Here is a 14,486-nt window from a genome sequence, read left to right on the forward strand (position 1 = left end):
AATATTAAATAATTAGTAGTGAAACACAAAGAAGTACTCATATATATATATATATAGAGAGAGAGAGACATGTAGAGTCGGTTTGTAAACCGACATAAATTCCTACTCTATTGTACACCAGCTAAATAAAAATTAACTACCTCTGCATGCTATCATTCAACAAGCAGCACCTACTAGATAGTACCCGATTAGAATATTATATTGCCTCCTAGAATCACAAGGATATCAATGTAAGGAATTAACGCTTTGTTTGGATTAGGCCAAGCATATAAATCATCCAGGAACTAACTGACCAAATAATTCAAGCGATCCTGATATACTAATGAAAATGAAATTGCATGGGCTGATTCAGACCATTAGCTTGTCACAAAACATTACTAGATATCTAGGACCTTGAGACCTCATTTTTTGTTGGACTAATTATGACGTTTTGTAAACTGTCATACATGAGATTAGATGTAAACATCTGCAGTTTCGTGTACACATCAAATTTCCATAGGTACTTAGATGTAACTTAGCTAAATCTCACCGTGTGCCAGAAGCAAGGAATCCAAACTCTGATCTTGCTCGACAAGATCTTGGCTGCTGATAACGACACCTCTCTCACTCCTTTCCTCGGCTCGACGTGATCTAAGAAAAAATTAGCTCAAACCCTAGAAGAGAAGAACAAGGTGAAACTCTAGAAAGAGAAGAGGGGTACTGACCGGAAAGGGGAGCCGGGAAGGGAGGAGACGAGGAGGACAGTGATGGCGCTGCTTTTTCGACGGAGGAAGGAGGCGGTGCTTTGGTCTCGCGAGACGGGGGAGAGGGAGGTCGCCATCTTTGGATGAGGAGACGGCGGCGCACCACCCTGCGTCGTTGCTCGGGGGGGATTTTTCTCTCCCCCGTGGGTTGGGAGGAGTATATTTCCCATCTCGGCCCAACCGAACACACATATGGGCCACAAGGGATTATTAGCCCAGGCTGGTATTTTCCACGGGTATTGGGCCTTTATCCCGCCCAAACCAACCCTAAAAGAACAAGGCCGAAAGGTTTTTTGGTGCGGGGGAGCGCACGGGGAACATGTGCAGTGAGCTGGTATCCACCGTCCGATTGAGGACACGGCAGGATGACGTGCGGCTGTTGTTTTCGTCCAGGTAGATTTTTCGTGGCTAATTTTTGGGACGATTTCGAGGTGGCATCGCCATCTCGCTTGACAGCAGGAAGATGGGAGATTGGAAAGGATTGAAGAGGGAGAATTGCTGGAGAGAAAAAGGATTTGCCACCGTGACAAATCTTATCTTTTTATTTATATTTATCCTTATGCATAAAAGCTAAAATTTAAATTTTTAATTTTAGTTGATTTTGATTTTTCTATCATAGTTTATTTTTCAGCATTAACTTTTAAACCGCTAAGAATATGTATATAAAAATTATACTTATAAATTAATTTTCATTTGTAAATATGTCTTTTGAATATTTATTTAAAAAAATCAAACAATCATCCCTGAGATTCTTACTGACAGGTAGTAAGGAAGTCTTTCATATGATCCTAGGACAAAAGTCTTACAAATTTTTGTTCATTCTAACTTGGGTACATGACTATGGTGCAAAGTCAAATAATATATTTATAAACAAAATATAATTTACAAATATAATTTATATATACGTATTCTTAGATATCTAAAAGTCAAAACTATAAAATTTTAATGTTAAAACCTCGAAATGAACTCCAAATATATACCCCAACTTTCTTTTAACGTGTCTGACTATTAGCATTGAATTTTCTTGTCGCCCTAAAACAGGAATTACGATTTACGATCTTAAAAGGGCGTGCTGTAATTCCAGGCTGCCAGCTGTTGCCTCTCAAACTGCTGCCACATCATCTGCTCGTTTGCGAGAAGCCGCTGCCTCGCCTGCATGTCCATCATCTGAACGTACGTCGGCGGAGGCACGGCCAGCGACGCCGCGAACGGGTCCGTTGCTTGGCTGGCGGTGGCTCCAGGCGGTGGTGGCAGTGCAAGCACCGTCGTCGCACAATGAGGCGGCTGCATCGCGCTCAGCTGCTGGGTGGCGAACCTGCTAGCCGACTGCACGCGCGCTGTCTCCCAGTCATCAGATGGATCGTCGTCGAACGCCTCCCACTTCGCCGGCGTCAATGGGTCACCGCCGAACAGTGACCGTGCCGGATTCCGCTCTTGCTCCTCCGCCGACAACGGCGTCGTTTCTTCATCGAGGTGTAAGAAGTCGGCCATGTGGTCGTCGACCACGACGAGTGCACCTGCCGGCTCAGCCCCTTTCACTTCCGGCGCTGGGAGCGGCTTGGTTGCGTCTATGCCACCGTTGCTGGCAATGGGAGCATGAGGGCTGGACGGCGCCGGCGCCGCTTGCCTGTCGCGGATGAACTTGTCCATGAGGTCCAGCTTCTTCTGCGCGACGTGCTCGACGTCGGGGATCTCGGACGAGGGGCAGATGGCGGCGAATCTACACCACGAGTAGAAGTCGTCGAGCTCGTCGAGCAGCGTCGCGACGCTGGTGAAGATGGAGTGTACGCGAACGCAAGCTGGGGTTTCCAGCATGGCGAAGCGGTCGATGAGCACGGACATCACACCGGTGAGTTCGCTGTACATCGCCGCGCTCTCCTTCACCAGTCTGTGCAGCGCCGCCGTCACCACCTGGTTCGTCCTCGCCTTCCCCGTCGGCCGGCACGCGATGAACCGGTCTAGGATGTGCTTCAGATGCTGCGCCTTGGCGATGAGCTCCTCAGCCGTCGTCTCCGTCGCCGGTGGCTCCCTCGGCACTACCGCCCAGACGTCGGGCACCACTTCGCCCACTTCATACCTCCCACCGGTTTCGGGGAAGCCGTCGCGGCGACCCTCGAGGCACCATCGGCCATGGCTGGCTACGGTTCCCCCGCGGCCCTTCATCCGGTGCTTGAGCCTGTCGTCGAGGTAGGCGGCGTAGGCGCGCACGAACGCGTAGAAGTCGCGCGCACGGGAGCGCGACGACCGGTGGGGGAAGCGGGACGACACGTCGAGCAGGCGCCTGCCGCGGCGTGTGGCGAGGAACACCTCCTGCTCGTAAGCCGGGTCGCCGTCGGCGAGAAGGTGGTGCACCAGCGCCAGCGCCTTGACCGCCACGGCCCACGCCCGCGTCCGCCCGAGCCGGCGCGATACCGCCTCGACGCAGGCCGCCACGCGCGCCCGGGAGTAGCACGTCAGCGTGATGATCTCCTCGGCGTGGCGGTCGTCGGCCGGCGCGCTCTCCCCGTGCGCCGTCGCCTTGACAATCGCCACGGCGAGGTCCGCGGCCACCTCGTCGGCGCCCCCCACCCTCGCGAGCCCGACGCTCGTCCTGTCCTTGACAGCGCCCAGCGCCGCCCTCAGCTTGCTCGGCGCCATGAGGAGAGAGCTTCTCACGAGCAAGGAGAGGAAGCAATCGAGGACGAACTCGAATGCGTCGGAGAGTTGTAGTGGAGACTTGGAGGAGATGACGGAGATGAGAGCGAGGGGGAAGAAATTTGTAGGCGCCCGCGCGCGCGCGGGAATCTGGCGGTTGATGTGGGGCGTGGACGAACGGTGGAGGGGGAGGCCGTTTGGGCCGCGCTTCCGTTGAGGCTGAAACTTAACCGAACGGTGCCCTTCGTCTGGTTTAACGCGGCTTTGGTGGCTCAGTTTAGCAGCCTACGGCCCGTCATGAGGTGGTTCAGCTGTGGGGTTACAGGCTTACAGCTCAAGCTTATGTAGTACAGTTCATGTTTAGTTATCTTAGGAGTATTTGACAGTGGCGATAGCTTCCCGGGGTCCTCGGACCCCGTGTAAATTCTCTAATTCTTACTAAATTATATCATATTAATTAGTGTATAAGTATAAAAATTAGATAATTCGTACGTATTGGATCCCCGGTAATTTTTATTATGAGTTCGCCGCTGGTATTTGAGTAGCAATTGAATTACTGTTAGCTGCTCTTAACAGATTATCAGCACCCATCTTTCACTAATTGTAAGTATAAGGGAAACAAATTATTAATTATTAAAAATAATTTATAGGTAGAACTTTTATATACATGTTTTTAGCGATCTAATAATGAATGCCGAAAAATAAATTATGATAAAAACACAAAATCAACTTCAGAATTAAGTTTTATAATTTAAATTTTGGTTTATAAACATAGGTAGAAGAAAAAGATAGGTGCCTATGGTTAGTGCTAATACTTGAGATTCACCTTGTATCTTCTGTTCATCAAATGTGTTGTTTTTCTTAAGAGAAAATTTACAAACGTGTTATTATAATTTAAAAATGTTGGAGATATGTCATTGGTATCACAATGACATATGAGACCCATATGAGTCAATGACATGTGGCTCTTAATAACATATCTTCAATTTTACAGAATTATAATTACATATTTGTAATTTTACGTTTTCTCCTAATCATGTTCAGCTGAAAAATCATGACACAAGGAGCGGAAGCGGAGCCGCTCCTCCGGAATGAAGTGTGTTCCTTTCTGAAAGAGAACATTTTGTAAGATGAAAGCCCACATAACCAGGCCCGGCGTTCACAGCGGACCCATTGGGCTAGACCAGGATGGCTAACTGAAATATTCTGGGGGGATTTACCCCCATGGCCCCATGGTCTTTAGTCTTTACACGGCCAGGTCAGAGTAATCATCTAGACAAGGTTTATGTCGTTTACGCCGTGCCATTCCATTTTATACGGTCTTCAATCTTATTCTTTCACTATTACTCTGTTTTATAATATTTTTAACAACTATAAATTCAGCATCATACAAAAATATTCTCAAAAGTGAATCTAAATATGCCATATCCATTAGACAAAACACATAAAATATTTCATCTATTCTAGAGTTATTTTTGGATGGGGGTAGTACATTGTTAGCTCAATCATTAGTTTAAAAAAAATCAAAATATTGACTTTCTGAAAATCAGGAACATCTAACCGCTGGTCTAATCAGCCTACTCTGTTGCCTTGTCGAGTTTTTAGCCAACTACTAGCTCCAATTTATATATAGTCAATCTAATAGCCAATTTATACAATAGTTAGCTACAAAACATCAATACATTCAATACATGGTCCCACATGTCATACATATATTTTGTTTTGGAGTCCACGTATAGCTGGCTACAAATTAGTAGTACACATCTCTTCTCTCTCCCATCTTATCTTTTTAAAATATATTTATAGCTGGTTTATAGCCTACTATTGTACCTGCACTTATATGTTTCAGAAGGTAATCAAGAATCTGAACCGCTGTAACACCATCATTTTCATCATCCCCGGGAACGTGCAAGATGCTACTACCACTCTACTAGTTTGTACTAGTCATACTGAACGGTAGGATTCAGGGTACACCAATTCTTCTGGTTTCGCAAGCTGTTGTACATTGACCATACTAGCACCAATGATTGATGAACACAGCCAGATTCTCGATAGGATGGAAACCAGATGTATAAAACAAAATGGACGATGAAGATAAAGCAGAAACCCTATTTTAACGCGGTGATAGTGTATACATCAGTAGCAAACTTGAAGTCTTCTTGACTTTGGAGCATTGGATGAATCTTGCCCATCATCCTCTGCATCTGAAACGAGGACGAGTCGACAAGGCACGAGAGCTAGGGATCTCGCCATCAGAGTAAATAGTAATGTACGGAGTATTATACGTCATACAAAGTAGCAATCAGGGACAAAAATAATGTCAGAAAAGTAATTAATCAAGTTCAAAAAATACGAAAAATAAGAAAGTGGCATCGAAGGGTACGAGGACGCGGTCTATTGTTATGAGAATAAAGACACAACGAAGATACAAATCTAATGTAGAAACTCTTACAGGAAAAACACACGAGTGCTGACCGATAATAAACATGCGAGGAGATGATTACAATACAAGAAAATAACAACAGGTCGTCACAACCTTTTCCATGTAGGTTATAAAATCTAAGAGTTATAATAGAAAAACACTATGAATATTATTAGAAAACTAGTAATATAACCCAGATACACTGTATATGGTAATTTGGATCGTTTCTCTAACACTACTCCATACGGTGTTATCAATCACTCATTGACGTATGTATCATTTCATCACAGCAACTGGACTTCTTTTATTTTGTTATAAATTTGTAACGTCATGTCGTCCAAATGGAATGGAATTCTCGCATAAATTTTATGCATATTAATTTATTGAAAACGGTTTAAAATATTTTTCAAAATTATAGTAGTCAATTTATCTGTTTATACCATCTATCTCATAACTATTACATGCCCTGTTTTACCCTATAAAACTTTATAGTATTGTATAGATTCACACATTTGTACCATCTATTTAGTAACTATCATACCGATGCGTATGAATCTAGACACATATATAAACTATATGCACAATTCGATGGACAATAGTTGAAAGTCTTGCAATATATAGTGAAAGGGTATAAGAACATTCTCGACCATTTATCTGAATTTTATCACCTATATTGTTATTTAGATGATCATCTAAAATAGATTGTCTTCTCGTATCAGTCATCACTCCAACAAACATATATATTACATCATCTATTTATATTTTATTAAAATTTTGTACTACATGATCTCATATTGTTCATGCTCTCTTCTCTCGAGATTGAGTGTTAAGATATAAAGTGAAGGGAGAGAAACTTAAAATACGGAGTTTCTCTTTTTAATATGGAGAATGCTACTCCTTTTATTTCGCAGTGTAAATATTTCTAGCATTATCTAGACTCATAAGGATGCTAATGAATCTAGACACATATATAAATTATATACATTCAGTAATGAATGATTTAGATAAAGCTTGAAAGACTTACAATATAAAACGAAGGTAGTGTATTTTTAATGGATAGGTTGAAATGTTTGTTAGAGCAAACTTTTACGTCTACATACTCTATTTTCATGATGAAGCGTGAAGTGGAGTATATGCTGAGAATGTTCTAAATCATTCATCTATTTATCACGAAAGGTGAGAGCAGAGACATCCACTAAAAATCGAAAATGTTAATATGAAGGCAATGATAAGATCCGTTGCAGAATGGCAGTGCTCAAGTGCACTACAATGATTTGAGATTCAGATCCTAACAAAATGCCCACCACTAAAAGTCCTATGTTTCGGGGAGGATTTATATTTGTCACGGTCACATAGAGTAGAGAGTAAGTACATGATCGATCGGCAGAAGGTCATGCAGCCTTCTTTCTTGGTGCCATTGACTCATCATAATTCGAAGAGAACGCTATATGCTTTCTGCAATAACCTGCGGCAATTAGAACATAATGCCTCATTTAATTAAATCGACTGACGACAGAAGATATTTCACTTTCTTCTTTTCTGAAATGGTCACATCAAGAGATAGCCTAGCCAGTTGCCATCCAGCCATCAATTAGAACCGTTGCACCCAAAATTAAAGTTGCCACATCGCTATCGAAATCACCCTATCACCGATGAACGTATTATTATTCATCAGTAGAATGTAATTATTTTATTTTGCCTTTAAGGGACGTCCATAGTTTTTCATACCATCTAAATAACCATAATTGTTTTATATAAGGACATCTCTAAGAGTTTTACAATTTTTGTTTCTCAAATCTCGTGTTTCGCAAGTCTTTAAATAATATGACAAAGAAAATTCTACTCAATCTCTAATAGTTTGGGATATTTCACTTGGAAAAGCATATGCGCGGCAACGAGGGGTGACGATGCGCAGCGGGTGGGCACAGCGACCCAGAGCGACGGAGTGGGGCGGCGGCACGTGGAGGCGGCGGAGTCGGCCTGTGCGAGATGAATGTTCCGTGCACGTGCGGGAGAGAGAAGCTGCATCGTACTTTTCTGTGTTTAACAAAGAAAACTTTGACTCCCAAATATAGGCGCAAACGAGAAGATATGATAAATTGCTAAATTTAGGAAAATCATATGACAAACTATTGGAGAGTGTTTTTTTTTCTAATTTGCCCAAAAAAAACAAAGATGAGAAGGTGGGATAGGGAACTCTTGGAGTTGCGGTAAGGTAGGTCAAATATGATGTTGTATCATAAATATACAAGTTTATTTTGACTATATAAATTGAATGTTGCATTTTTTTGTAATTTTATAATTTGTTGGAATGCATAAAAATGAGATGAATAATTTCTCGAGGAAATAAAACACATCAAAGAGCGTTGCCGGAAACAAAGGGTCTCGCGGTGTATTAACTATAGAAAAATTACAATTAAACTTTTATATTTATGTCCATAACGACTTAATCCAATGTTAAAAAACATAATACAATTATTAAATCACTTATAAATCTACTTAAATAATTCAATTTTAACAATATAGGTTGAAGCGGGGGTGGATACAAGTAGGGTGGGCAGGGCTGCAGCCCTATTCCTAATTCTAAATATGCATTGACATTCTATTTTATTTTAAAACTTAAAAAACCAGAAATAAAGATAAAATTATATAAATTTAACTAATTAAGCTATATGTTTGAAAAAATTATGGCTCTAGCGTTGCGTTGAAGGATAAGAGATGGGACCCTGAGTCCAGGAACAGCATGAGCAACATGCCGAGCTCCAAGGAAAAAGAGAAACCGAACCAGAGTTGTAGACGAACAAGTTGGGAATTTGTTGCTGTGTTCTCTTCCATGATAGATCAGTGCCTTTTTTTTCCCTTGAAAAAAAGGACTGTCAATATTCAGGTAGCATACAGACACAGCAAAAATTTCTGAGATAACCAATGGAGTGATCCAAGTTCATCTCTGACCTGGAATCTGAACCGTGAAAAAAAAAACATAAAATGCAAAGCACATGCCTCTCCTTTTTCACCGGAAATGCCAATGCACGCTCGATGTCCCGGGCAAGAAGCCGATACGCTACGGAAGATCCAAGAACTATTGCCCAAAACCCAGCTTTCTTTTGTTCCCGTAGCGTGCGTCGGGTCACCTGTCACGTACGCGCGTGGGCCAGAAAAATGCATGTGTGCGGCGTACGCAGAGCCAGCCAATTCCTGTGTGCACCTTTCCACCTTTTTGCTCGCAGCTCGCTCCTCTCCCCACAAAGCCACAGGCTCTTGTCTTGCTACTACTCAGCCTACTCCTACTACCAGAGTCGAAGGACAAACTGCCCCTTTGGATTCGCTCTTGTGACAAAAATATGGCAGCAAAACGCAGGCAACTTTTTTGAGTCGCTACAGGTCTAGAAATTCAGTAGCATGTTCAGGGATTGCAAGGTTTGTTTTCTTGCATTTGCAGTTTTGCACTATGCGAGTGGTAGTGTTCTCGGGCAGTCCAAGTTAGGTCTGATTTAGGATTCCGTTTGCCGGGTTCGCGCATATATTGTCGCATGCAACCAAAACGCACGGCGGCATGCACGCTGCATCTGGCGAGTCAATTATCTCCGTTGCCGTCGACTGATAAAAAGAAAGTAATTAAAAAAGGTAAAAGAAATACTTTCAACCATATCTTTTTATTTCTGCTTAGGCTTATAAATTAAAATTTAAAATTTTAATCTTAAATTTAAATTTGATTTAGAGTTTATTTGTCATAATTTTTTTCAGCCTAGATAATTAAAAACACATATACACATTTTATTTATAATATTTTTTATTTATAAATTACCGTTAGTCTTTTTTTCCTTAAAAAACCAAATCACGAGGGCTTCGATTTGCGGCTGCAAATACCGCGGTATACGCCATACGTGGGAGTTGCAGAGTTGCACGTTTACTACTGCGTACTCTACTCGAGAGTACATATACGATGACGCTTGAAACCCGATGGACAATGGCGTTACACGACGGACACGCCGAAAGGCTCGATCTCTTGAGACTCACAATGATTGCATGGATGGCAGCCACCGAGAGAGACGCATCTGGCTCGGTCAGGCAGGAACAGCCGGCCCGACCCATGCGTGCAGCGTGCATCGCCCATCCTTGACCAATCAGACCGGCCCGGTCATGGATTATGGAGTACGGATTACAGATTAACCTGCCGGTTCGGGTTAATACGGTCAACCGGGTCCGTGTTAACTTTGCTGCTGCCGCCACGTACAACGAAAAAACACACAGAAAATGAACGCATGGTACCGACGATGAAGAGGGTGTACGTATAATAATACGGCTATTACTCCTGTTGCGTGGGGACACTGACCAGATCAGCATTCATCAACTACTCCATCCGTATAAAAAAAACTAAATCAATACAAATCCATAACAATTAGAATGACATTTATCTTTCAAACCTTAATACATTTATCAATCTTGATGCATTTATCATCTACTTGCATCCGTTTCATAAGCTAAGATGTTTGACTTTTTTGATTGTAACGTTTAATCATTCGTCTTATTTAAAAATTTAGTACAAATATAAAAAATAATAAGTTGTGCTTAAAGTTTTTTTATAATAAAGTAAGTCACAAGCAAATAAATGATATTTTCATATTTTTTAAATAAGACAAATAGTTAAATATTACAAGTAAAAAAGTTAAACATCTTATATTATGAAACGAGAGAGTATATTTTTAAATTCCAATACACCTGCTACTCATTCTAACAAATTAAATGTAACAGTTGCTTAATAAATAAAGTCGGACGCAGATAATACCAGGGTGCAACAGTTTCGATCCGACGGGTGGGACCGGTCGTCTTGTTGTTGACGCAGCCGTATGGGGGTGATGCCGACCTTTAGTCCTTTACCGTCATCCCGGGGCTTCTTCGCACACGTCGCTTGGATAAGGTCATAAGGACGTCCTAGCGCTACTATCTACTCCCCTTTCATATATAAGATTTTTTAAATTTATCTAAATTCTTATATATATATATACTTATTAGCATTCAAATAAATTTAGATAAAATTAAAAAACTTTATGTCGAAAAATAATACACGTATACTTATACACGTCTTCTCTTCCAAATCGCATCGGCCAAGTTAGCATGCAGGCTGGCTGGCTGGCTGGCTGGCTAGCTAGCAGAGATACGTACGTAAAAAATGTGCAAAATACATCACGTGTACAATTGTACATGAGTCGACTCGTGCCGTAATCCTCCTAGTACAACTAGTAGCAGACCATATCATTCATCCGAATCAATCACGAATACGTTGCACGACCACAACAGCATTGGCAGAAGAAAAATATCTAACCAGCCGCTGGCAATATATACGATGATACCTATTCTAGCCTGCCAAAGGCATTTCATTTTCAGCTTCCCCCACATCAAGAGCATAAAGTTTTCCTGTAATATATGCTCAGCGACAAGTCCTTTAATTTTCCAGAGAATATGTGCACACGTACAAAAGCCAAGCCAAAAGGTTCATCTGGACCCTGCAAATATATGCATCGCATGTGAAGGATAAGACGGACGTCGAATCATTGGGGCTGTGGATTTGTCACCGATCGATATGATACATCGATTCAGATCAGCTGGCCGTGCACTAATACCCAGCCATCCAGCGTCCCTGGTTTTCGCTGGATGTAGCCAACACAGAGCGCCATCAGATGGACATCTTAGCGAGGACCGCACGTAATGCAAAGGTACTTATCGCCGTTTTCTTTATTTCTTCTCCCCTTTTCAGGATTCGCTTTGCATGATTAAATTCATCATGCATTATTGCATTTTGCACAATCTGTGTTTTTAAGAAACCAAAGGATGTATAACACTATAACCCAGTACAGTATACATCAGGTATGGTACCTTTTGTTAGCATTTTAAATGATCATAGACCGTGGTCAATGACAAAAATTTCCTGGTCAGTTACCAGTCAGTGCAAAGACTCCGGTCATATATATAGATCGGTGCAAATTGCTGGCACCACATGCCCATATCTTATCGTCCAGATTAAGGACGACGAACCTGACCGACGGATCATCATCAATTCATCATCGCATACATCATATCAGGATCACAGCGTGATTTGTGACTTGCAGGTCTTTCCTAGTCATACACACACTGATTGAGCTTGCACACACGCATCTAGAGACTTAGAGATATGTATGAACCGAAGCTAATCCGGTGGTACAGTTTCTAGTTTGGACACTTACATAATCAGCAGAAAAGGAAAGAAACTTGATGGGTGGTGATAGCCTAACCTGTGCTGTGCAAATATCCTGTCTGTGTTCATTCTCCAAGACGATAATTTTAACCATCTTTTGAGCCAAAAGACGTGGACCTGCCGAGGAACAAATCAGCTTTAGGTGGGCTAGCTAAACATTCTCCGTTTTGGTCGGGAAAATATATACGATCGAGCGAGCAGAGCATCAGGGCATGGGTCACACCGTCACCGGACAAAAGAGCAGTGGATAAATTCCGTGCAGAGGATCACATACGCATCGCGATGTCCTCCAACTTTTGCCGCCGAGGGCAGCATACCAGAAGCTCCTAGTACCAATTATCCTCACCATGCAAAATAAGGCAGGTGCATGCAGAATTGTTGCAGATTTCAGAGTCCCACTCCAGCATGGGCTTCTCTGTAGCACATAGCTACCACTACTACTTTCTTCTCTCCAAACGGCCAGACCTGTTCTGAGGTCTCTCCATCACATGTATGCAGGTATGGCATTGACTATTTGACTGTGTTAACAAGACTGTTTTAGTGTTTTGAAGTTCAAACCACCGTCAAGTAAAATATGTAGCAGTAATAGTTAGTACTGTAGTTGTCAAAGGATACCTTAAGCTTATGAACCATGATTTATACTTAAAATGGCAAAATGACATATTTGCAAATAAAAATAATTTGTGAGTAGAACTTTTTTATATATGTTTTTAACGATCTAAAAGCCAATGCAAAAAAAATAAAATATGGTTGGAAAATCTCAAAATTATTTCTAAATTTAAGGTTAAAAATTAAAATTATGCCTTATAAGCATAAGCATAAGCGAAAATGAGGGTTTAAGTTTTCATATCACCATAAAAATCAATATACATCTACAAAATTCATTGAAACTATAAAACCACTATGCCCATAATATATACTCACTTCGTTTCACAATGTAAGACTTTTTAGCCTTGTCTAGATTTATATGGATGCTAATAAATCTAGACATATATATAAATTATATACATTCATCAATTGATAAATTTAGACAATATTAGAAAATCTTATAATATGAAACAGAGGCAGTAGTAAATTGCAAATTGAGTTGAAATGACCAGGTTTTGTATATCAAATTGTTGTGTCGGGTTAAAACCACACAACACCATAGACTTTAGCTGTTTTCATTTACTGGAAAATTGTCTTGCTAGGGTTTAAGGTCTCTATGCTAAAATTTAGGGTAGCACTGTACCTCGACTTCTTGCTAACTATGCCGTCGTCATATATGCAGGGTTTTGTCTTACCCTCCGTTAATGCACAGTTATCACGATCATAGGGTGTACTATAAGTAAGACATTTAATTTTTTTAGTAAAATTCATTTGGTTTTCACACTGTTCTGCATGTAATTGTGAATTTACCCCGGCTTACCACCGGGTAGGATAATTCTTCCTTCCCGGTAAAGTAAACCCCGCTTATCAGTGGTTGTGGCTCCCGGTACTTCCAGCTCCTTATCCAGCTAACTGTTGGTCTCGTGAAGCAGCACGACTGCTTTTGCTTCAGCTGATCTCTGAACTTCTGAACCAGAGGAGCACTCCTGCAGCTTCGCCATGCACGCGGCAGGGCCGCGCGCGCGGGACAACAGCACTCGAGCAAGAGATGCCCCCAAAACGACACGCTCCTCCACGCAATTTTCGCTGTTTCCACCGCCCCGCCGAAGGATTTGGCCGTTGCACGTTGGGCGGTGCTTCTCTCTTGTCTGCGACCGAGTGCGTCCAGGGGCAGCGGTGGATTTGCCCTGGGGCGGGATGAGCTAAAAAACTCTTCGCTACCCCGTTAGGACTATAGAAGTCTTAGCTAAAAAGTCTTCACTACCCCGTGGAAATTATCGATTTTATCATATGGTAAAAACGGACCACAAACACCTCAATATATATGTTGTTTCATTAATGGTATAGATGCTCATCAAATTCTCAACCAAATCGCTAATTTGAATACATGTCTAAAGAAGAAATATCCCGCACATAATGTAAGCTTGAATTTATATGTATAGTTCTACTATACTGTATAGTCATATTAAGTTCAATATGCGATTTTGCAGTCTAATGTTTACAAACATTAATTACCCCTTTCATATTATTGTCGGCATGTTTTCATCTATGTAGTTTCGCTTTTGATTTTCTAATTTTTTTATGTCTTTTTCATTTTGGCTGTACCATTTTTTATTCGCTTTTGAGAAAAATATGGTTATTAAAATGGTTTGGACTTGTTGTTTTTACATTCTCGACCGATTTCATATTTAAATAGGACTGCACAGTGTTTACCAATTACCAGCAAGTAAACCAGTGAATATTGATCCAATAGCTATCTCTTTGGTTTTTACTTTCTATTCCCTCCATTACGCATTATAATGCTTTTTAGTCTTGCATAGAGTCATACATATATACAAATAAATCTATACACATATACAAAACATAT

At 41.4% G+C, this 14,486-nt stretch overlaps 1 protein-coding gene across 1 annotated transcript; it reads right to left on the minus strand.

Moving 5' to 3' along the window:
* Nucleotides 1-1,802: 1,802 nt before the first annotated feature.
* On the minus strand, nucleotides 1,803-3,380 carry LOC102709706 (putative clathrin assembly protein At4g02650). Its single transcript, XM_040529976.1, has one exon. The coding sequence runs from the start codon at nucleotides 3,378-3,380 to the stop codon at nucleotides 1,803-1,805; it is 1,578 nt and encodes a 525-aa protein (XP_040385910.1).
* Between the last annotated feature and the right edge of the window lie 11,106 nt (nucleotides 3,381-14,486).

The sequence above is a fragment of the Oryza brachyantha genome, chromosome 1 (genome assembly GCF_000231095.2).
Source record: "Oryza brachyantha chromosome 1, ObraRS2, whole genome shotgun sequence".
NCBI classification, from domain to species: Eukaryota; Viridiplantae; Streptophyta; class Magnoliopsida; order Poales; family Poaceae; genus Oryza; species Oryza brachyantha.

What these genes read in the sequence shown, in the direction of transcription:
- LOC102709706 (XM_040529976.1), bottom strand. Translation starts at nt 3,380, where the DNA reads ATGGCGCCGAGCAAGCTGAGGGCGGCGCTGGGCGCTGTCAAGGACAGG.